Source organism: Hemicordylus capensis, chromosome 1 (assembly GCF_027244095.1).
Source record: "Hemicordylus capensis ecotype Gifberg chromosome 1, rHemCap1.1.pri, whole genome shotgun sequence".
Classification (NCBI taxonomy): Eukaryota; Metazoa; Chordata; class Lepidosauria; order Squamata; family Cordylidae; genus Hemicordylus; species Hemicordylus capensis.
In genome coordinates, this window is record NC_069657.1 from 149,690,192 (window position 1) to 149,715,586 (window position 25,395).

Below are 25,395 nucleotides of genomic sequence, written 5' to 3' on the forward strand. Positions count from 1 at the left end.
TGGGAGGTGACATGGGCTTTGATGAGAAGGTTATTGAAATTCCAAAGACCTCTTTAATGTCACCTGTTCCACATAGGTCACAGGTAGAGGATGAGAGGGGCAAAATGTATAACTGGAAACAAGAACAGACATGGAGAGTGCATCACTACCACCTAAGCCCATTGAGACAGACTCAATCAATGTGTGTGTGTGGCAGAGGGGACTATGATTACCAACCTGAAGATCATATCGCCTACTTATGCTCCATATTCCCCAGCACGTCCTAGTTCAGTGGATTGCTACGTTCAAAGTAGGAGATATGAACCACAGCTGAATTTACGGAATTACATTGAGGATCCTCCAAAAGAGGATGAGGGTATGTTTGATTGTTTATTAGATGTCAGACAGCCCCCAGCACATTGAGTAACCCACACTATAACTTCAGCCACAGCTACGAGCTCTGTGACTCATACGTCAGCAGACCCAAAATCTGATTTGCGGGCTTCTACCGCTTCAGCAGTAACCAAACCAGTGACAGTGACTGCTATCCAAATGACAACAACGGTTTCCACTTCCTCTGCAATTCAAGATCAGCCAGGAAGATAGCACAAGAAGAGAATAGTAACAGACAAGAATGCTCTGAGGAGGAAGAGGAATCCTTTGATAAGTCTGGCGGTGAATCTGAATGCACTGAGACTCCATCTGAGCCATTACCTGGTGATGAGGTTCTGAAAGAGTCTTCAGACTCCCCAAAGGAAGAACACACATTCTGATTATAGATATGGCAAGTGGTCTGGGTTTAAAACTAAAACAAGTGACAGAGGATGTGCAAGACCCAGTGTTTACATTCCTACAAACTGCGAAAGCTTTGCAACCTGCGGCCCTGCTAATGCTTCCTGTTATTGCAGGCATATAAACAGGCATGGCAGAAATTATCCAGTACTGCCCCTATCTCTAGGAGATTGGAGAATATGTACAAAAGGAAAATTATACATACATGTTCAAACATTCTTTGGTTGTAGATTATGCCTCTTCATACAGGTCCAATAGGAAACATGCAGCTCCTGTTGACAAAGAGGAATAGAAGTTAGATGTGATGGGACATAGATTTTACTCAACCTAATCTATGTGTATAACCAATTGTATGGCATGTGTGTCCAGATATCAACATGCAGTTTGGGAACAGCTACAGGAGATGGCACATACTAAGCTAGAGAATTTGGAGGATAAGATCAAAGAACTACAACAAATCAATGTTGTCCCCAAAATCAGCAGACGGTGAGATTCTATTCCAGATATTTTCAGATACCAAAGAAGAATGGGGATATCTGCCTGATCCTGGATTTGCAAGCATTGAATGACTTTATTCAAACCACAAAATTCTGAATGATCTTAATACAGGCCATACTTCCACTACTAGTAGGGGATAGATGGTTTGTAGTGACTGACTTAAAGGATACATATTTCCATATAAGAATTTGCGCAAATCACAGGAAGTATTTGAAATTCACTGTGGGGAACCAGGTGTATCAATGCAAGGTACTGCCCTTTGGCATTTCCACTGCTTCAAGAGTGTCTACCAAATATATGGCAGTCATAATCACTTACTTGAGAGGAAGAGGCAAGCACCTCTTTCCATACCTAGATGATTGGTTATTGACAGCTCATTCTCCAAATCAATGACAAAGGGATTTGGGGGAGGTGATGTTGTTATTGAATGATTTGGGCATAAAGACCAACCACAAGAAATCTAAAATGCAGCCCATGAAGTCCATATTTTTCATAGGTTCTGTTCTAGATGTGGAAAAACAGAGAGCATTCCTACCAGAGGAGAGGTTATCCAAAATAAAACAAGTGGACTTAACAATACAATGTCGGTGTCGAACAGTGAGACAAAATCCAGATTTTCCTAGGACTGATGGCTTGTACAGCGGCCATTATACATGCTAAACTTAGGATGCGACCCATGCAACTATGGTTTATGGGGACGTTCAGTTTTCAAAATGGAGATCAGTTCTAGACGTTGACCATTCCAGGGAAAGTCAATGGCTCTCTCCTGTGGTGGAAGAATGAAAACAACTTCACCAGATGTATGCCATTTCAACCCATGTTTCCAAAGGTAATAGTGACCTTGGATGCCTTGAAGACAGGATGGGGGAGCACATTGCCAGAATCATCAAGTGAGTGGCACATGGACAGAAAAACAACACATAAACATATTAGAACATCTTGCTTCCTACCTAGCACTAAAGTGCTTCAGGCCTCTGGTACAGCAGGAAGCAGTCCAGGTTGTAATGGGCAACACTACCACAGTAGCATATATGAACAACCAAGGGGAACAGTGTCCAGCCCATTATTGTCATGCCCCCGTCCTCAGATAGGGAAGAGAAAGGGGAAGCTGGCAGTCTGCCAGCAGCTTCAGGGGAACCTGAAGGGCAGAGCTCAGCTGTCAGCCCACAGCAGACACCTGAGGGATGTCCAGTTAGAGCTCCAGGACAACCAGGAACATCATAGATAGAGACTGGGAATAGAGAGCAGAACACTGAGGTAAACAGCAAAGCACCTTTGCATCCTCACGAGAGAAGACTGATGAGACACAGACAACAGGTGGAAGAACTCAGGAGAAGCAGATGCCTGCTTTACTAACCGGATAAATCCTGAATCTGTGTCAGTTGGCCGAAGGCAGAGAGCAATTAAGCCCGGCTATAAATCAAGTCCAAAGGCTGCAGCTAAACGCTGGAAGCAACAAGTCTCTTTGAGCCTGCTACAGCCGAACCTCCAACTCAGAGAAAACCCCAGCTTCGTGTTGGCCTCTAGACCTAGGCTTTTCCTGCTGCTACTCTGCTACCTGATCAAGTCCTGACAGCTGCCCTAGCTGCAACGCCTCCCCCAGAACGCCTTGCACTCCTTTTGCTCTGAAACCATGCTATCTGGTGAGCAGACTGAGTTTGCAGGGGAGACTGTCTGAACCTGATACTACCAGTAAAGTGTTCTCTTGTGTTTTCTTTGCAGACTGGGGAGGACTTCAAGGAGCTGCCTTCGACCTTGACAGCGACCTTGACTTGGACAGGCTCCTGACAATTATGCAACCTAGCAATGCAGTTTTGGAACTGGTGCATAGACTACAAGGTTCACCCCATTGCTATAGCTATAGCTATATGTATATATATGTATATGTATGTATATATCTCGAGGGAACAGAGAACATAGAAGCAGACAGCTTGAGCAGAGATGTCACCAAGTCAAACATGCATGAATGCAGTACCCATCCCAAGTATTTACAATAAATCTTCCATAAATGGGGGACTCCGGAAATTTACTTATTTGCATCTCCAGAGAACAGGAAGTACTATCAGAACTGCACACATGCAGGTGTAGGGAGATAATCTCTGGGGGATGCATTTATGCTAATGTGGGACAAGATGTTGAATTACATGTATCCACCAATTCCCCTTACCACAAGGGTAGTGAATAAAATAATATACTACAAGGCAGATTGCTACTTGAACACCAAAATGGCAAAGACAAGTATGGTACCCAACTCTTAGATTATCCGGGGGCAGAATGAACATTGCCATTACATGCATATCTTCTATCCATCGATGAAGACAAGATTCTACACCCGGACATGAACATGTTTAAACAGGTGGCATGAAGGATCGTAGGGATCCAGCAAGCATACTAGAAAGAAATTATTCAATGAAAAGGAAGTATCAACAAGGAAAACGTATGTGGCAAAGTGGAAGAGATTTGAGACCTATACAACTGACACATCCTTCTCACCAGCATCAGCTACTATATCTCAGATATTGACTTACCTGTCCAGTTGACTAGTTTTTTCAACTCTTGTATAAAGGTTCACTTGGCAGTGATCTCCAGCTGCCATAGTGGCATAGATTCATGGTCTGTGTTCTCACATCTGCTTTGCAAAAAAATCCTAAAATGATTAGAAAATTTATACCCATCCGTACGGAAGCCAATATGCCAATGGAGTCTATTAGTAGTTCTGACAGGACTGGCGAACCGTCCATTTGAACTAAGGGCCACTGTTTCATTTATGTTTCTATCACTAAAAAATTTCTGATTGCAGTGGCAACTGCAAGAAGAGTTAGCAAGTTGTATGCATTAAGGGCAGAGATGCCTTATGTCCAATTCCATAAAGAGAAAATTGTTCTCCATACGGACTTGAATTTCATACGAAAGATCAATATGAACTTGCATATTAATCAGGATATCATCCTTCCCTCTTTCTTCTGCAACCCCAAGATAGATATAGAATGGAAACTGTGCACTTTGGATGTGAGGAGAGCATTGACCTTCTACTTAAACAGGACTAAGGTTTTCAGGAAAGACAACTCTCTATAACCTTCAGAGAGGATAAGAAGGGGGGAAAGATAACCAGACAGATATTGTTGAGATGGATTGTCTTGGCTATAACAGGTTTATAGGAGCCAAGGAATGAAACCACCAACAGACATTAAAGCACATTCTACACAAGCAGTGGGCTCCTCAGCAGCAAGTTTGTCAGGAATGTCTATAGATGATATTAGAAGGGCAGCAACCTGGTTGTCTGATTATCAGTTCAAGCATTATGCCATGGATCTAAGATCTACGCTTCTTTTGGCAGAGGATTTCTGAAAAAGATCCTAGCGTGATAAGTCGCAAAGGTAAGCCATGATCTATATCCTCCATCTATACAGGGAGCTTACTAATCACTCAGTTGTGTGAATACAACCGGGATCCCGTCAAGGATAAACGTGTTGCTTACCTGTAGCTAGTGATCCTTGAGTAATCCGAGGATATTCACATGACCCACCCATCCTTCCAGCTAAAGGTGAGGTAACTTTCATTCTTTCATTAACAATTATTTATTACTTTAACAGTCTCTCACTTGCCTTATCTAGTTCCTCACAGGATGATTGTTGAGAAGGTGGAGGTCCCCAGTCTCTCTCTCACTGCTTTTTAGGTACTTGGAGAAATAAATTGCCCAAGTAACTGGAGCGATTTCCCTCTAGTGCTGCTGTGGTGGCTGTTGGAAAGGAACTGAAGGCAAAGATGCTCCAACCGCCTTTCCCGAATGGACGCGCCTGAGCGCGGGGCGGTGCAAGAGTGTCACGTGGTGCTTGAAAGTCCTACTGCTGTGGCGGCGGCTGCTGCACGTTGCCCCAGTTGTGTGAATACAGCCAGGATCACATCAAGGATCTGGAGGTTCCTCCTCAATGGGTCTGAACTTACATGTCTAAAGGTAGATCTTGTTTGAGATGGTCATCTATTGTGAAAAAGGGGTTAAGACTATTGCTTGATGGCTCTGTCCCTTCAATGACAAAAAGCAAGGACTGTCCTTATTCCGTAACAAAAAGGAATGTCTCCTATTCAGAGCACTCAGGATGGAGTGGAAGTATCGGGCATTCTTGAGTAGTAGTGTGCATGGTTTTGGCTCGGCGCAATGGAAAAGCCCTCCGGACCAGTTTGGAAGTCCGGCGGTTTGGATGGGCGGGGGACTGTTATTTTAAGCGGGGTGGTGGTGGTAGTACCCCCCCCCCCGCCGCTCTTCCTCCTCCGGCACTGGTCCTTTAAAAAATCTTCTTGGGGCGGCAGAGTTCCTCCCTGCCGCCCCTGCCCCCACCGTTGTTCCTTAAGGCTTAAAGAGAGTAGAGCTAGTGGTGCGCATGCTCCCTTCGCAGCGTGCTTGCTTGTCGCTGGTGCTCGTGCGCCACATACGTCACGCGTGACGTATGCGGCGCGCGCCGCTAGCTCTACTCTCTTTAAGCCTTAAGGAACAATGGCGGGGGCAGGGGCGGCAGGGAGGAACTCTGCCACCCCAAGAAGATTTTTAAAAGGACCAGCACCGGAGGAGGAAGAGCGGCAGTGGGGGGGGGGAAGTAATACACACACACACCCCCGCTTAAAGTAACAGTCCCCCCCATGCCGGACCAGGGGAATTCCGGACCGTGCACACCCTTATTCTTGAGCTAAGATGGAGATCTGCATTTCATCACAGCTGTATTCTTCATTTTTAATTTGACTTTGCTTTGTTTCTATTTAGTATCCCAATGAAGTGCCAAAGATAGCCATCCGGAATCCTCGAGGGCTGTCAGATGAGCAAATCTATAAGTAAGTGTGGGCTAATATACTTGCCCCTATAATTTAATGTGAGCTGAGTTAACTTTTTAAATTATCTCTCATCCAATTTCAGCTTCAATTCAGCTTCAATTTATTCTCTCATCCAGTCCATTACTGCCTGTAATTTAGTGGGGTTATTCCATTTCCTGATGATGATGTTATGAAGAAATAGATTTGGGTGTCTTCAGCATATTGTTAACACCCAGCTCCAAATCTCCTGATGCTCTCACCCAGCGGTTTCATGTAGATGTTGAAAAGCATTGGCGATAGCATGGAGCCCTGAGGGACACCATACGATAGCTCTTGTCTCAGAGAACAACTATCTCCGAGCGACACCATCTGAAATCTACCAGAGAGATAGGAATGGAACAATAGCAAAGCAGTACCACCTATTCCCAAATCCTCCAGAAGGATACCATGGTTAATAGTATTGAAAGCCACAGAGGTCCAAGAGATCCAACAGTCACATTTCTTCTCTCCATTCCCTGGTAGAGATCATCCATCAGGCTGACCAAGGCTGTCTTCACCCCCTCCCCACCCCACCACTGTAAAGGTGAAGTGTGCCATTGAGTCGATTTCGACTCCTGGTACCCACAGAACCCTGTGGTTTTCTTTGGTAGAATACAAGAGGGGTTTACCATTGCCTCCTCCCGCGCAGTATGAGATGATGCCTTTCAGCATCTTCCTGTATTGCTGCTGTCCGATACAGTAGCCATGGGGATTCGAACCGGTAACCTTTGCTTGTTAGTCAAGCATTTTCCCTGCTGCGCCACTTAAGCTTGCTCTAAATCCAGTTTGAAATGGATCTAGATAATCAGTATCTTCAAAAACTGCCTGGAACTGATCAGAATTAGTTTACTAGTCAAGTGATAGCTGACTAGTAGACTAATACTGAACATATTAGTGTTCAGCTTGTCATTGCAAATGGCTGATTTAGCTGAGTTTTATTTGTTTGGTCTGATTTCTGTCCTGCTTTATCCCATGTGAACAGAATGGCTTATAGCAGGGGTGTCAGACTAAATTGGGTGGTGGGCTGGATTTGATTCTGATGCTCCAGCATCAAATAGCCTTGCGCCACCTTCTGTCACCTCATACCTGTCTCACACCACCTTTTACCTTCCTCCTCCCTCTTTCTCTTATTCTTGCTTTCTTCTTCCTTCCTCGCCCTGCCATTTAAATTAACTTAATGCACTACTTTTACACCAGAATATGCTTTGCAGGGATGGGGATGAAAGTTCCTGGGATGCTCAGGGAAAATTTAAATATATATTTTAAAAAATAAATTCTGAACATAATAATCATATTTTAATTGTTAATGTTCTCAACAGATTTTTAATACACAATCAGATCAATACTTCCAAAGCAACATCATGGTCCAAGAAAAGCAGAACATGTCTTCTCCCTTTCCTTACCCTTCTTCTCCCCGCCTCCCCCCAATCTCTTCCCTCCCCCACTCGGATAAAATGTGCCCCACACTGTTGTCTGCTGTTTTGCATTTTATTTTCCATGTAACCCCCTCTCCCCTTATCTCTGGGCCTCCCTCTTCTTGGATAGCACTTCGCACACTGAAAAGCCCAAGGGAGGAGAGAGGGAGGAGAATGGCGGCAGTGAGGAAGACGGAAGCAACTCATGGCTTCTAGTGCCTCACATGGGGTGGTGGGAAGGGAGGGAGGGAGAGAGAGAGAGAAATAATGGCACCAGTGGAGGCAGTGGGGGGGGGGGGAAGGAAGCCTTTCAGTCGGATAGAAATTATGTGTCGCCTCTTCTGCAGCAGTGGGGTGGGTGGTGAGTGGGAAGGAAAGTGGCGGCAGGACTCATCCTGGCCTTACGTGGACTGGTCAGTTGACCTCCAAAGGGCTGATCTGGCCCGAGGGCCAGCAGTTGGACGCCTGGGGCTTATAGGGTTTCTTCTTAACATTTAGTCCTTTCCTTAGGTGGACTGTGTGCCCCTTGGGAAGAAGACTAAATGTTCCTGTCCCCAAAGGGCTCACAATTAAAAAACAAAAAACAAAAACCACCTGTTGGAGCTAGGACCCTGGCAGCATCAGTTCTCTGCTGCTGTGTCTGATAGTGACCACTGGGGGTGGTGGTGGTGTTAGGATCATGGATAAAAGTGCTAGACGCCTCCCCTCTTTGTTCTTTCAGTGTTAGTCTCCATTTTGTCTCTTCAGAGATGGCTGTTTGTTTTGGTTTCTTTCTTCAGCCATGAGCTACAGCTGAAATTAAGCTGCAGGCTTTTTCACATTTGTGTGTAACATTTTCTTTAAATAAATCCTTATAGTTCTTCAAAACTGAAGAACTGTCTCAGGGTCTCTTGCTTTGCTGCTTTCTCACCAAACTGGTTTTGCTTTGCTATTTGTAGGGGAAGAACTGCCTTCCCCCCAACCCCCCTACAAAAACAAACTAATGGTTCAGGGAAATAAGAGGCCAAATGACATTAAAATGCCATTTTAAACATGCACTCTTTTCAAAGGGGGGCATGGAAGAGCTCAGTCACAAGTACAACAGCGTTAATATCTCTAGAGCTTTGCCCAGCAAATAAGTAGACGCAAACTCCCATGCTCTAGCACCAGCACCACCTGCCAACGGTGACTGTAGGAAAAGGTGCTGCAGAGTGGACTGGGCTGTGGCGGGGGGGTGCGGGGACAGAGTTTAGTCCTAGGTATAATGGTGTCTCTGCCCAGGCAGTAAGCACATAACTTGCAGGTCCTGGAATGTTCCTAAGATGTTGCTCTCTCCATGGACATTTATCCAAGCCCTTTCCTGACATCCTTTTTCCTTGCCTCCATTCTAGGATTTCCCATACACTACAGTGTGTTGCTGAAGCCCAACTGGGTGCAGCCATTCTCTATGAGCTAATAGAGGTAAGAACAGAGGGCTACCTCTCAGACTGTAAGTGAAGAAGGGGGCTGTTTGTGGCTTTAGTATGTGAAATGACACAATTGCTCTTCCTCCCTTCACAGAAGGGAAAGGAAATCCTCACAGACAACAACATCCCTCATGGTCAGTGTGTGATTTGTCTATATGGTTTCCAGGTAAGAATATGCTGAATTGGCATTTGTTTCCATATGTTGGGAGCCAGGGAAGATAAAGCACCTGATATAAGGAAGAAGAGTGAAATGATGGTGAGACTCTTTTAGAAAGGAGAAAGTAAATATGGAAACCTACTGGGGTTTCCACAGAGATCACCTTTTGCAGGAAAGTGGAACAGATGAGATTTTATAGCTGGAGTTAAAAGAAACCCAGGTATAACAGTGCTGAGCTCTGCACAGTGGTGTAATAAGGAACAATGCTGGGCCTAAATCTTCAGTGCTGTCTTGCAGATAGGAACAAAAGACTTAGTAGCCTGTCCAGAAGTACCTATGAGTGTCAGTCATAACCTGTCCAGAGATCCTTGTTACCACAGGTGAATGACAAACAGTTATTTTTATCTCCATCTGACAAGGCAAAAAGCCTGTAGCCACAAGATGCTAGTTTGTATATTTCTTAATATGCTAGTTTGTATATTTATTTGAAAGATTTCTACTGTACTACATAAGCCGTCTACAAGGCAGTTTATATAGTACAATAGAATGTATTTAATGCTTTCAGGCATTCAAATACCTCACATACATTATCACAGAAATCTTTAGATCAGTCCTGTAAGGTACGCCTGTATTATTGGCTTGGATTGAAAGTCCCCTGTACCTTCCATTCACACATGCATGCCATTTTGGAAGTCCCTCAAATTCAGAAGCAAAGTGCTTTGAGAGGATGGGGAGGAAAGATCTTGTACATGTGTGGAACGCTGCATACAGTTCTTTGGATCTAAGGCACTATTATATTCCAGACATGGAACTAGGGCTCAGAGATGAAGTGTTGTGCAGTGTATGCTGAAAACACACAATGCTAGACTTGATTCATTCATAGGAATCATTGTGCCTTTTGTTGTACAGGAGAATGAAGCTTTCACTAAGACTTCATGCTACCACTACTTCCACTCACATTGCCTTGCCAATTATACGAAGCATATGGAGGAAGAGATACGTGCACAGAGGAAAGAGAGAGAGCAATCTTTGGCTTCTTTGCCAAAAAAGGTAATTTGTCTCTCATCTGTCCACCACAACCAATCCACTTAGCAGTTCGCTCACACTTCTTCCCAGGAATCATTTCTGACTCTAGAACAACTTTTCTAGTTTATTTTAGATGTGCTTAGTTATGACACTGTGATTTCCAACAGCACTGGTATCAATAAAAAATATGTACACTCTATAGAGTCTTGAAGAATATATTTATCAGCATTCCTGGTGAAAAAGATCAGTTCAGTCCAGTTATTGTGGTCCATAGCCCAGAAATACAAAAAATTAAGCAAGGTGAAAAGATTATGAATGGACTTTAATGTATATAAAAGAGTATTGTTTTTCCAGAAACAAAATTAAAAAGTAGATGCTAGGTTTTTATTTTGTTTTTTATTTGCTAGTACTTATTTTCTAGCTCAGAGCAAATTTTGCACTAGTTGTAATTTAAATTATTGCATTAGGAAGACCTAGCATTTAGGATAGAAGTTTTCGTGGTGAACATCTACCTCAAAAAATTAAATTAGCTCCCAGAAGGCCTGGGCAAAGGTCAACTGTCCCAGTACCCCTGCAGTAAAATTGAGTGTTGGGGGACAGTTCCTTTGCTGACAGCTATGGAACTGTCAGCAAAGAGTGCTGGAGGCCCCCGCCTCCCTGCTACAGGAGGGGGATATTTCTCAAGGAGATGCTGCCCCCCACCAAGGCAGAGCACTGACAAAATATTCCATGTCTGAGACCAGCCCAGTCCTAAGACGTTTTGTTTTGTTCCCTTCTCTTGTACAGGAAGTTGAAGTGCAGTGCCCTGTGTGCAGAGAGCCTTTAGTGTATGACCTTGCAACACTGCTAGCAGCGCCGCCACCACAGCAGCCAGTGGTAAGGAGACATGCAGAAGAGAACTTGCACACACTGTCCCACTTCCCTCTGTAGGATGCACCAACCAGGCACACTCTAGTAGTTTGAGTAACCTTTTTCACATCAGACCTATTGAGCACTCACATCTCTCTTAATAAAGACTTTGCTAAGTGTTATTTTCAGACAATTATGTTCATGATGCTTTGTGCTCCTGCAGGTTGTGGATGGGCAGGAAGGAAGGCTAAAATACATGTGGACTTATCTCCATAGTAACCCACAAAAGATTGATAAAGTCAGACACACGTGTGAAGAAACTGAGTGGAAAGTGATCCACTGCCATAACACAGGGATACTTCCCCCTCATACTGCTACATTACATGTTATGCAGTATGTAGCAGGGTTAGTTTAACATTGAGTTCAGTATGTCTTCAGTCATTTAGATACTACCATAAACCCTGCTAACTGATCAAAGGGACTCCTTTTAAAATAGTCACTCTCTCTTATATTTAGCAGGGGAACGGCAACTGTCCCAATTTATCCCAATATAGCATCTGTCCCAGTAGCTGTTGCTAGTATTTCCTTTGTGCTTCTTTTTGGGACAGGGAACCATCATATTCTTTTTGCTATGTAAACCACTTTGACAACATTTTTTCATTGAAAACTGGTATATAAATATACTTTGTCCTGTTGTGGACATTTAAAAAGGTTGCTTACATGTAACTGATGATCCTTGAGAGATCTGGGAGTATTCACACAACTGGGACAGACAGTACACATGTGCATCAGTTGCCATCAGAAGACTTTCCAAGCTCCACACAATGTTCTAGCTCTGCCCCACACTCGTGCATGTCCGTTAGGAGTGGTAGTTAGAGTGGGGTTCAAGTCCTGGACGACTGCTGTATTTGCTAAGTGGTCCTTCTCTGTGGAACTAGGAAAAAATTGTGAGAGATTATTAGAGTGTGTAACATATCCCCCCTCCCTGCCCCAAGTTCCTGCTGTGCCACCTCATCGTGGCGGGGTTTGTTCTTGGGAGGGATGAGCAAAGTACGCCAGGAGGTATACTCCCAGTAGGGTCACCCAAGTCATGAAGGTCATCCCAGCTGCCTAGCTAAAGCCAGCAGGCACCTATATTGGCAGCAGAGATATAGGAAGGTGCTGGAGGCGGACGGTCACTTTAGTGACAATGACAAAGGCACCATTTCATACTGCGCGGGAGAAGGCAATGGTAAACCATGCCTGTATTTTACCAGGAAAACCACATGGATGGACAAGATTGAATGATTGTCGATGTAGTGCTGGCTGATGGGCCCCTCAGGTTGGATGGTACTCAACATGCTACTGAGGAAGAGCTGCAGATCTTTCAGAGTACCGATGGTGTTTATGATTCAGTTAGATTAAAGCCTTTTGGATGTCTAGCTGCTGATGTTGCCATGCAGGAAAAGAAAATCCAAAGCTGCAAAGACAGAATTACAATAGGAGCATGGAACGTAAGAAGCATGAATATGGGAAAGCCTGACATAGTGAAAGATGAAATAAGTCAACTACAGATTGACATCTTGGGCATCGGCGAATTAAAATTGACTGGAATTGGACATTTTCAGTCAGAAAATCATACTGTTTACTACTCAGGACACGAAAAACAAAGAAGGAACAGTGTTGCTTTCATAGGAAGGATATAGCAGTGACAGAACTTGGGTACAATACAATCGTTGACTGACTAATATCAGTTAGAATTCACGGACCCACCCTTTTAACATGACAGTTCTTCAAGTCTGTGTCCTAACGACTGATGCAGAAGAAGAGGAAGTTGATGAGTTTTATGCTCAGGTTCAGTCTGAAATTGACAGAACATGCAAGCAAGATGTGCTGCTGGTAGTTGGAGACTAGAATGCCAAAGTTGGGAAAAACACGGTCGGACTGTATAGCCTAGGAAACAGAAATAAAGCAGGAGGATGACTTATTAGTTTCAGCCAAGACAGTCATCTCTTCATTGCTAACACATTCTTCAAACAACCAAAGTGGCACCTATACACATGGACATAACCAGATGGAGTACACAGAAATCAAATTGATTACATTATTGGTGCAAGGAGGTGGAAGAGCTCAGTTATAACAGCAAAGACATGGCCGAGGGCCGATTGTGGAACAGATCACAAAATGCTCATGTGCAAGTTCCAAGTCAAGCTAAAGTGGAAAAACAAAGCTATCTAGTTTCCACAATATGATATTGAGAATGTACCCTCCATTTTCAAGGAGAACATCAGGAACCGCTTTGAAGTTCTGAACCTCATTGATAGGGAACCAGAGGAACTGTGGAATGAAATCAAAGAAGTTGTTAAGGATAAATGTGAAAAGAGACTGCCAAAGACCAAGAAACAGAAGAAAGCAAAATGGATGTCAGAACAGATGCTGCAAATTGCCAGGAAGAGGAGAGAAGCAAAAGTCAAGAAAAAGACTTCATGAAGAAACTTAATAGGGAATTTTAGAAAGCTATTAGAAGAGACAAGGAGCGGTACTACAATGACATCTGTAAAGACCTTGAGGATGGAAATACATGGAAAAACAAGGAAAGTTTTCCAAAAGATCTCTGAACTCAGAAGGAGGTTCCAACGGTATGTTAAAGGATGCCAGTGGACAGATAGTAACTGATTCAGAGAAGATCAAACAGAGATGGAGTACACTGAAAATCTGTACAACAGGGATGTCAACATCCAAGATACTCTAGAAGATATTCCCTACTTGCAAGAACCTCTAGTATGGGAAGATGAAGTTAGATCAGTACTCTGGTCATTACCAAGTCAGAAGGCTATTGAAATTGATGGAATAGCTATAGAAATATGGCAGGCAACGGAAGTAGTATCAGTCAAGGCTCTAACCAAACTACGCCAGCAAACCGCCCTGAGCCATTTTTGGAAGGGTGGTATAGAAATCGAATGAATGAATGAATGAATGAATTTGGAGAATGACTCAGTGACCAATAGACTGGAATAGGTCAGTCTACATACCCATACAAAAGAAAGAAGACTTAACAGATTGTGCAAACCATCGCACAATATCCTGAATTCCACATGCTAGCAAAATAATGCTCAGGATCATCCAATGCAGATTAGAGCCCTGTGTGCAAAGGGAAATGCCAGATGTTCAAGCTGGTTTCAGAAAAGGCTGAGGAACAAAAGAGGTTAGTGCTGATGCATGCTGGATAATTGAGAAAGCTAAAGATTACCAAAAAGAAGTCAATATGTGCTTCATTGACCACAGAAAACCTTCTGTACATGCGTCAACCATGTCAGGTTGTGGAATATCCTTTGTTGGCTACATGTGTTAACTATGTCAAGTTGTGGAATAGGAAAATGGGCATCCCAGACCATCTCATTTTTCTCATAAGAAACCTGTACACAGGACAGGAAGCCACAGTCCAGAAAAAACATGGTGAAACAGACTGGTTCCAGATCAGCAAAGGAGTAGGACAAGGCTGTCTACTTTCTCCTTATTTATAGGGATGGGTCCGGACTGGTCCGGAGGCCATTGTAAAGGCGTCCGGACCGGTTCGGACCTGACCGGTCCAGTCCAGGTGGAGGGGGTTGTCCACTTGTCCCCCTCCAGCACTCGTATTTACTGTAGAAATGTTCCTTGAAATGAAATGTAGAAGTACTGTAGAAATGCTCCTTACTGCTCCTCAATGCAAAAGGCTCCGACAAGCCTTCTGCGCACGCGGCGCGTGAGCTTCACGTCTCCCTGATGCCGGAGGCCCGGTCTACCCGGCCTCGTCCCGGCGGGTAGACCGGGCTTCCAGCCGCCAGAGGCCCGGTCTACCTGCCGGCAGGGGCTGAGGCCGGGTAGACCAGGCCTCCGGCGTCGGGGAGATGTAAAGCTCGCGCGCTGCGTGCGCAGAAGGCTTGTTGGAGCCTTTTGCATTGAGGAACAGTAAGGAGCATTTCTACAGTATTTCTACATTTCATTTCAGGGAGCATTTCTACAGGAGCATGTCTACAGTAAATACGAGTGCTGGAGGGGGACAAGTGGCTGGAGGGGTAAGTAAACCCTCCCCGCCCTTAAAGGAACTGCCTCCACAGTGCCAGACCGCAGCTGTGCGGTTCCGTGCACACCCCTACTTATTTATTCACCTTATATGCTGAACATATACTGAGGGAAGCTGGATTGGAAGAAGATGAGCATGATTCTAAAGTTGGAAGAAGAAACTTCAATAACCTCTGCTACCCTGATGACACTACTCTGATAGCTGACAATGCGGATGATCTGCAAGCTCTAGTATTGAAAGTCAAGGAGCACAGTGGGGAAAAATGGGACTACAACTAAATGTAAAGAAGACTAAACTAATGACAACAGGTACAGCAACCAACCTCAGAACTGATAATGAAGACATTGAATTGGTGGGTAGCTTCTGCCTTTTTAGGATCAACCATCAACAGTAAAGGATCTAATTGTCAAGAAATACACCACAGCACTTGGTAGGGCCACAATGAAGACCTTGGAAAGGATATTTAGCTGCCATGACGTGTCTATACCTACAAAGATTAGAATCATTAGGACAGTGTTTTCTCCCGTGATACTCTATGGATGCAAAAGTAGGACTTTGAAGAAGCAGGACAGAAAAAGTGTTGATGCTTTTAAACTCTGGTGCTGGAGAAGACTTTTGAGGATACCATGGACAGCCAGTAAAACAAATGGATCACAGAACAAATCAATCCAGAATTTTCACTCGAAGCACAAATGACCAAACTTATACTATCATACTTTGGACACATTATGTGAAGACCCAGCTCCTTTGAGAAGACCATAATGCTGGAGAAAGTTGAAGGAAAGAAAAGAGGACGATGACCAGCAGCAAGGTGGATGGACTCAATTATGACAGCAATGAATGCACCACTGAAAGACCTTAAAGGCCAAGTTGAAGACGGATCATACTGGAGAGAATCTATCTATGTGGTTGCTAAGAGTCGACACTGACTTGACAGCACTTAATCAATCAATCAACATATGTAATCCTTTCCTCCCTGTAACAAGGAGATTGTGTGGGTTGTGTGAATACTCTTGGATTACACAAGGATAACAGGTAAGCAACCTGTTTATCCTTGTTGTGATCCTGGTCGTATTTGCACAACTGGGTGATTAGTAAGCTGCCCGTATTGGTGATGGGTACAGGTTAGTACTTACCTTACACATTTATTGTAAGGCTTTTTTCAATGACCTTCTTTAATGCGCAATTGTTCATTAAAGAAGGTCATTGAAAAGAGCCTTGGAAATCATCACCCTTATACCGTCTCATTTATCGTAAAATTTGTTTAAGTACATCTCTACCAAATGATGCATCTGATGATGATCTCAGGTCTAAGGCATAATGTCTGATGAATGGATGAGCAGAAGACCAGATCGTCGCTTTGCAAATTTCCTCTGTCAACACACCCGATAAGTCTTCATAAAATGTACTTTTATGTCTTTTGGTGGCTCTGTGCCTTGACACTTGTATGTTTCTAATATTGTGACAATACATCTGGACAGTCTTGACGAGTTATTTTCTGTCCTTTTCTATCTGTTCTATAGGATATGAATAGTTCATTATCTTTTCTGAAGGCCTTGTTCCTTTCTAAGTACATTAGTAGGCCAATGCCCTTCGGACATCTAAAGTGTGTAGTTTATGTTCTAAATTAATCTTTGGATTACGGAAGGAGGAAGATAGTATTATATCCTGATTGATATGAAAGCTAGGATTAATCTTAGGTTAAAAGTTATCTGTGTGTAGTACTACTTCCTCCTTGTGGAAGCGTATACATAAGGAACATCAGTGTTTAAAGCTTGTAGCTTGCTTACTCTCCAAGCTTTAATCACTGCAATTAGAAATGCCGTTTTCAACAACAGAAATTTTAGTGAAGTTGTGGTTCAAATGGTTGGCCTGTTAAACCCGTCAGAACTATTGATAGACTCCATTGGCAAATTGGATTTTTTTAAATAGATGGGTACATATTTTCTAATCTCTTTAGGTGCTGAAGATTCACCTGCAGCCAGCAGGCTAATACCTTATTTTCTTTCCATTTCCCCCCGGCCTACTTGGTCTGAGGGGTTAATTAACAAATTGTTGTTGATTAGTTTAGATCCTGAACACCTGCTGGAGCTGGGTTTTCGTAGAGCAAAGGCACTGGTATGCCAGTGCCTCCTCAACACTGAGCTACAGAATGAGACAGAATGAGACCTTCCAAACCTATATAGGCCTTTAAAATCATGGACAGGTTTTTCTACTGCCCCATACTTATCCACTATCACCTTTTCTAAGTTTTGTTGGGCCTTTTCTAGAGCTCGCTTTAATGCCTTGCCATCTGTTTTACTTTATGGTAGATTCCATCAGTGGCTAGTAGAGGCGCGATTATGCCCCTGCAGTGCCAATGAGATCGAGACAGTTGCTCATGTTTTACTTATTGTGAATTCTGTAATGATGTTAGGAAATGTTTAATTGCACCTTTGCTGTCTCGGCACTCTGTTTGTCTTGGTTATTCTTGTATGTCTAATGATTTGTTAGTGAACTTCTTACTTGAAGATAAAGACTCTAGTATTTCACACTCAGTGGCAAGGTTGTGTTACATTGCTAGTAGAATTCGGAGCTCCTTGGTGCATGATGAGGTTTGTGGGATTGTTTGACTGTATTTCGTGATTTGTGCTGTTGTTTATTTGTGTTGCTGGTCAATTGACCAAATAAAGATGACTGACTGAGTAATCCCTTTAGAAATTTTAGAAACTCCCAAGGGTTGTTGCCCGCTTGACTAGGACATCTGAGGGGGTCCTGCTCCAGGTGCCGACAATGAGGGAGGCCCGGCTGTCGTGCACTCGGGACAGGGCCTTCTCTGTTGCTGCTCCTAGACTCTGGAATGCTCTCCCAGTGGCCATTCGTTCCTCGGACTCCATCACAGCTTTTAGAAAGCTTTTAAAGACTTGGCTTTTTACCCAGGCTTTTACATAATCATTTTTTACTGCTGTTCTTGTGTGTTTTTTATCTGCTGTCTTGTTTTTATGCATGTTTTTAGCTTGATGTTTTTACTGCTTTTATTGTATGTTTTAATTTTTGTAAACCGCCTTGGGGTTTTCTTTTAACGAAAGGCGGTATAAAAATGTAAAAATAAAAATAAAAATTTCGTGCATAATGGGTGTAAAAATACTGTTCCAGAATCGAAACCTGCATGGTAGCTGGAGGTTGTGGCCAAGTTAACCCTTATTGAGGAATTTGGCAACCCACCAAGTTTTAATCCAGATAGGTAAGTTAATATCTGTGTTACCGATGTGTTAGTTGATTTGATGGACGTATTGCTTGCATAATGTTGCTACTTGGCAACCTAGGTCTTATTTGACAAAGGTTTCTTCTCATTGAATAGATTTTGTTCCAGCAATTCTACACTTGAGGAATCTCCAGGATTCTCCATGCCATTAGTTTTAGTCTATTTACCTCCGGATGGAGAATCTTGCCTTGTTCTGTGAATATGATGTCTGCTTGTAGTGGCAGTGGGTGAATTCTGCCTTGTGATATCCTCAGTACTGTTGGGCATCACACTTGTATTTGCCATTTTGGTATGATCAAGATACAATCCATATTGTGGTATATGATCTTGTTCATATTCTTGTGATGAGCAGTATGGATGGGTATATGTAGTAGTACGCTCTGTCCCATGTCTTCATGAATGCATCCCCTGGGGAGTCTTCTCCTATACCTGCTTGGAAGCAGTACTGATCGCATTTCTTGTTCTCCGATGTCATGAATAAGTCTACTTGTCGAGTACCCCATGTATTGTCTTCAGATACTTGGGGTGTATGCTTCATTTGTGTGTTTTGGGACAGGTCATATCTTCACTCAAGAGATCGGCTTCCCCATTCTCTGTGAATCTTGTGGTCTATGCCATCCAGTATTGGAACTGATGCAAGACTGCATAAGGGTGGAGACACTGTGCCGCCTTGATTGTTTACATAGGCTATTGCAGTAGTGTTGTTCATCACTACTTGGAAAGTTCATTGGCCAGAAAGCCTCGAGTGCTAGGAAAGATGCTAGTAGTTCCAAAATGTTTATGTGAAAGTTTTGTTGAGTCCTTGACCATTTCCCACTCACTTTGTGGGTCAGACAGTGGCTCCTCATCCTTTTTCAGATACATATCTGATGTTTCTATGATTTCTGGGAATTTGGGTTGGGAAGACATGCCTGTAGTCAAGTTTGTGTCATTGTTCCACCATAGTAGGGAGTTTTTCACTTTCATTGGGATGGTCAAATGTGATTGGTCCCCTGTTCGAAAATCAAACACTGTGTTGTAGGGGGCGCATCCTACACAGTGTTGTACAGTGTTGTTCGAAAATCAAACACAGTGTTGTAGGGGGCGCATCCTAAACTTTGCATGTTCTATTGCTGCCATGCAGGAGGCCACAAGTCCTAGTAAAATCTGGATCTGCCTGGCTGTTTGTTCTGAATGGCTAAGAATCTTGGAGATTCTCTTCTCTGGTAGGAAGGCTTTTTGTTTACTTGCATCCAGGATTGGACCTATAAATAGTATAATCCTTGTAGACTGCATTTTGGTCTTTTTGTGGTTTATTTTTATCCCCAAATTTCCCTGTAGTGTTAACATATCTGTCAAGTCCTGTTGTAGTTGTGCAGGGGAATGTGCTTTCAGCAACCAGTCTTTAAGATATAGGAACAGTTGCGTGCCCTGCCACTGTATTACAGCCATGCACTTGGTAAATATTCTTGATGCTGTAGAGATCCTGAAGGGCAGTACCTTGTATTGATACATGTTGTCTCCTACAGTGGATCTGAGATTTCCTTTCAGACTTTCCTTTTTCAAGTTCTTTAGGAGGGACATGTATAGGTGATGTGGATACAAACTTAACAGTATCTATCATCTGTGTTCTTATGGCTGTCACCAGTCCTGTGTCAGTGGAGTTACCTTCCCTGTATCAGTCATTTGCTGTAGGGACCTTGGTCGCAGTGTAGTTTGTTATATTGGTTCTGCACTAGTTGAGGTGGTGGCAGTATAGGTCACTGTATGTGCTGGTAACCTTCTAACTTCCAGTGGGTGTCTGAAATAATGACTCTCATTGTCTGGTGGTTCTTTTGTATACTTCACAAGCCTCAAGTGAGGTTCATCCCTTTTGTTGTGTATTAATCGTGGGGACTGGTGAACAGGTTGCATACATAGATTTATAAGATAAATCTTGATATCCTCTAGTTGGAATGCCATAATGCCACTAAGATACGAGCCTCCCCATCTCTGGCAATTTTTTAAAAACTTCTGAAAACATATCTCTTCAACCAAGCTTTCTCAGCTTTTTAAAACTTGTGTTTACATTGTTCTGGCTATTTAATTGTTTTATGACGTAATTGTTAATTATTATTGTTTTATGCTGTTTTATAATTTCTGTTTTAATTGTTAATTGATTTTAATGGTGGTGTTTTAATGTAAACCTCCTTAAGCCTTTTGGAAGGACGGTATAAAAATCAAATAAATAAATAAATAAATAAATAATTAGCACAAGGTGCTTGCCAAGTCACTGGTTTTATTGGGCTACATATGTACCAATGTAGCTTTCGTTGGTCCTGTTTCCAATCATATGACCTTGTTTGTTCCTCCCTTAAGGGTAATATGTGTTAGGCTGGGGACATGGAAGGCTTTTTGGAATCTCGGTTACTTCGTCCTTGTATTCTAAATCCCCTGCAAAGGATAGTGAAGGAGATTGTACGTAATCCCTCCTCAACTACAAGGGAAGGGCCATCAAAACATATAGGTCTGGATGTTCCAAGCGGATGGGAATGTCTAAGGTCCCTAACATCAGTAGTCCAGTGGTTCCTATAGTAGAAGTTGTTGGGTTTGGTATTGACGCAGAAACGATCAATACTGTGGTCGACATCAAAGGCATTGCTGATGGCATATTAAGTGTCATTGTTGATATTAATGATTTAGCCAACGTCTGTGTTGAAGCTGAAGACAAAGTAGTAGAAGTGGTCATAGCTGACTGGTCAGGTGTTGTGGCTGGCGTTGTCAATGTCAAGGCTGTGGAAATGTTCTCTGATGTTGGTTTTGAAGGGAATGTTGAGGACAAGTTTCTTTATCTTTGGTTTTGGTGTTGTGGTGTCCTCATGAGCTGTTTTTTTAGCCATCTTTGAGTCTGACTTCATCTGTTTTGGCATTGACAGGAGTAACTTTGACACTGATGTACTCACTGTCAAGACTGACTGCAACGCAGTGTTCCCTCTAATAGGGATTCCCAGATGTTGTTGACTACAACTCCCAGAATCCCCAGCTGCAATGGCTTTTGCTGGGGGATTCTGGGAGTTGTAGTCAGCAACATCTGGGAATCCCTGTTAGAGGGAACACTGCTGTGTAGTCACTGTTAAAGCCCCACAGTTGGACTGGGTGTGGTTGTCGGACACTGGGCGGGTACTGAAGTCAAGGCAGACATTGATGCTGCTGCTGATGACATCAAGGGGTGTAAAGTCAAACTGTATAAAAACCCCTTTAGTTGTTCTCTATTCTTGCAGATTTTACATGCACTAGTTTTATGTTCCTCACAAAGAGACAGTAAACAAAGTTTGTGTCTGTCAGAGGTAGTCAACTTTGCCTTACATTTCCCACGATGTTTGAACGTTTTTTATTCATTTGAGTAAGTATGAAATATGCTCTGATAACAGAGCAGTGAGTCAGCTAATTGTTTTATCTTTTTCTCTCACAGATTCTTGATTGTAAAACTCTCAAGAGCTGGAACTTTCACTTCTCAATGCTGCTGAGGCAGTGGTTGGAAAGGAACTGAACCAATAATGCTCTTACCGCCAGTTCTAAGGGGCATGCACGAGTGCGGGGTGGAGCTGGAGCATTATGCGGAGTTTGGAGAATCTTCTGATGGTGACTTCTGTGCATGTACATTGTCCCAGTTGTGTGAATACAACCTGGATCACATCAAGGATCCAATATCTTGCACAATATCTGTTTAAAACCAACACACACAACCCCCAGATATTTCTAAAAAACACATAGAATAGAGCTAGAAAACTTCCTTCTTGTTGGCTATCTAATTGCATGGTGTGAATCTTTCCCTCAGGAGGTGTACCGACCTGACACACAGACACTGCAGCACAGAGAGCAACTGCGCCTGATCTACAAGAGGCAGCAGGAGAAAGGAGGCATCATTGACCCTGAAGCGGAGAGAAATCGCTATTTCATCAGCTTACAAAAGGTTAGTGGGGTCAGTGAGGACACCTCAAAGAAAAATGCTAGAAAGAGAATGAGAAATGGGGTAGCATTTCCAAGGTAGGGGAGCAATTAATGTAAGTGACTGGCAGCTTTTACATGGTGACATTTCCTTTCCTGGTGCACAAGAAATAATTTTGATGTCTCTGTCCTAGGCAATTGCTCAAAGCACTTTGGAAAATGTCTACCACTTATATTTTTGGGAATTAATAAAGTTACAAGGGAATTAATAGGTTGATACTTGTCCGTAGTGGCATTTTGCAGTCTGCCATGGTGCGTACTTAATTGTAGGGGACAAACCTGTGCAATTTGGTGACACCAGTATCTTAGCTTCTTTGTGATATATTTTCCATAGACTGAGAACCAAACTCAGTTTTATGTGTGTGCTGCTCTTCATCTTGGCCCTTCTCCTTCTCAGCCCCCAGGTGCTACTGAACAGGAACATGTAACCATCACAGAAAATGTCATGGATGCTGAGAAGGATTTGAGCCCTTTAGAAGGCTCTGATCATACTCGGGGAACTACAAAGGCTTCTCCAGTGAAGAATGAGCCTGAAAAACCAGAAAGACCATCTGTTCCCTTACATCCCCATGACAAGAGAGAGAGAACTCGAGGGGAGAGGACATCTTATCGAGGCCCAGGACAGCAAGTATACTGCAAGCCACTAGAGGCACCGGCAGAAACTCACTGTTACCTCACCGTTGAGAGAGAATCCAGATCCTTCGGTTGGAGACCCAATGGAAGGAAGGAGAGAGGGCAGTGGAATTGTGGGAGGTACAACCAAGAGTTCCCCAAATCCTGCAAAAGAGAGCAAGTGTCTTCATTTTGGGATAAAAAAGAGCTGTGCACCAGGGATGTCTCTCCAGCCAAAGAGGGAACATACTTGAGAGAGGAGAAAAATAGTGTGGGGAAATGGACACCAGAGCAGGAAGCTCGAGCCCAAGACAGAGAGCAAGATCACGTGGAAGTTAGTCGCAGTGAGCTCAGGGGGCCGGCCAAGTGGCAAGGTCAGCATGGGATGCAGGATTGCAGACGATGGGAAAAGTCCAAGGGCAGAGAACGTGACTCTCTTCCTAGAATGCGGAGAGGCCGTGGGCAGTCAAGACCCAACTCAAGGAGAGAACCTCAGGGCCAAGAGACTGAGGGAGGCTCCTAGCAGGATGGAGTTAAACCCTGAGAAGCACTTTTAGGGGAGAACAGTAGCAAGTTTGTTCTGTCAACATCAGTCTGAATCCTCTTTGGAAAAAACCAAGCTGGCTTGGAATTTTCCTTTGTGGCATGGGGAGTCTTACCTTTTGTGGAGTAGTATGAGCTTTGCAAGTAATCTAATCTCAGGGAGCAACACAGTGCTGCCTGGAGGCTGGTGAAGAACCATAGTGGACAATAAATGATAGTCAAATGCTCATAATGGGTAAATCTGTAGTATCTTTTAGCAGATCTACCCTGCTGCAGTGGTGTGTGCAGAGGGTTAGATCTCTTAATTAGGAGGGCAGGGTTGGAAAATATTAACTATTAACAGTAACAAAAGCCATAAGGCACAGGCCTCTCTTTTTACTCTCCACAGAAAACAGTAACACGAACAGGGATTGCCACACTTCTAGCCATTAACTGTGTCCCTGGTGCTAGACATGGTGTGATGCTGCCTGTGAAAAATGTGCCCTTGAGAAAACACTGGTTTGTTTTCCATTCAGATGGATCAATTCAAATCCATCTGTTATATGTTCTGTAAAAGAGAAGGTCCTTATGGTCAGTCCTTGCAGCTTGTGGGCAGAGAAAGGGGCCTGCAACTGGCTCTCAGTAATGGATTGGCAATTGGCCTTGAACTGAATGCATCCATTCTAAAGGCCAAATGTCCCTTGACTTTACAAGGGAGAGCAGAGGCTTAGTCACTCAATATTTGGAGTAGCTGGAATTGAAGATAATCTTTTTGTATCCAGCTCTTGGGGTGCAGCACACACAAACAAGCTGCAGAGACAAAACTGAAGTTTCTTTCTTTGCAAATGTGACTTATATTGAGCAATGATCGTACATCAAGCAATGATAACTTCAGGCTAAATAAGATTCCCCACCCCTGGGCTTGGTCACTAGCTTATGGCCATGTTTGTTCTGGCTCATCTTGGTAAGACACTAGTGTTTTGATGAATGGCCTACTTTTGCTTGTCTTCTAAGCCTCTAATGCTCACACAGAGTACATGCCTGAGTATGAGAGAACTGTTCTGTTCCTCACATTGAGGAGTAGAGAATACTCTTGTACCACCTCATGCCTAGGCTATGCAGTCTGTCACCAGTTTCCCCCTCAAGTGCATATATGCTTTCATATGTACTTCTGCCATATAGGTACTGTGCAAAAATCTGAACAAACTTGCTTCCCACTGCCAGCTAACAGTTCCATAACAGTTATGGAATGAAAACCCCTAAAAAATTTTCCCGGGGTGTGTGAAGTTCGCCAAGCTCCTTTAATTGCTTGTATGTCTGCAAAGCACCTTGATTTTTTTCTTTCTTTCTTCCTGAAGTGGAGCTTTGCCATTTTACCTCATAATTTTTTTTTCTGCTGGCAATAGTAAATAATTGTAGCAGATTTGTCATGAGAGAGCTCTTGCAGAGCATAGTGGCCAAAATTAACTTAAAAGATAGAAGTGTATTTATTTTTATCAGGTTATTCTGAAGGATATCATTACCAACTTGTTACAGCACACTCACACGCCAGTGTCAGCAGCTTCATCTATGAAAGGGTTGAAGTGATATAGACGTATGTCACAGAGTGGTGGTGAGGTAGCATTTGTGGTGATGTGATGCAAAACATGAGTATTAAAAGCATTCTGAATGAACCAGCCTATCAAGTGTGTTATTTGTGGGTGAAGAACAGATCATATAAACCCATCCCCACAGTATAACCTCCCAATATCTTCTTTGGCAATACTCAGCCTTTAAGAACATAAGAACAGCCATGCTGGATCAGGCCCAAGACCTATCTAGTCTAGCACCTGTTTCACACAGTGACCCACGAGATGCCTCTAGGAAGCCCGCAGGCAAGAGCTGAGGACATGCCTTCTCTCTTGCTGTTGCTCCCCTGCAACTGGTATTAGAAGCATCTTGCCTCTGAGGCTGGAGGTAGCCTATAGCCACCAGACTAGTAGCCATTGATGGCCCAGTAATGG

The 25,395-nt window shown here is 43.3% G+C and overlaps 1 protein-coding gene across 2 annotated transcripts in view; it reads left to right on the plus strand.

The window, feature by feature from the left end:
- Window positions 1-25,065, plus strand: part of RNF25 (ring finger protein 25) — a 40,001-nt gene extending 14,936 nt beyond the window's left edge. For both annotated transcript variants that reach the window (XM_053284220.1, XM_053284227.1), the window contains exons 4-10: window positions 6,026-6,093; window positions 8,897-8,966; window positions 9,066-9,137; window positions 10,038-10,178; window positions 10,941-11,030; window positions 22,089-22,223; window positions 22,656-25,065. In XM_053284220.1, the coding sequence (XP_053140195.1) occupies window positions 6,026-6,093; window positions 8,897-8,966; window positions 9,066-9,137; window positions 10,038-10,178; window positions 10,941-11,030; window positions 22,089-22,223; window positions 22,656-23,393 (1,314 nt within the window). In that variant the 3' untranslated portion in view covers window positions 23,394-25,065. The remainder of the gene's footprint in view (window positions 1-6,025; window positions 6,094-8,896; window positions 8,967-9,065; window positions 9,138-10,037; window positions 10,179-10,940; window positions 11,031-22,088; window positions 22,224-22,655) is intronic.
- The last annotated feature ends 330 nt before the right edge of the window (window positions 25,066-25,395 follow it).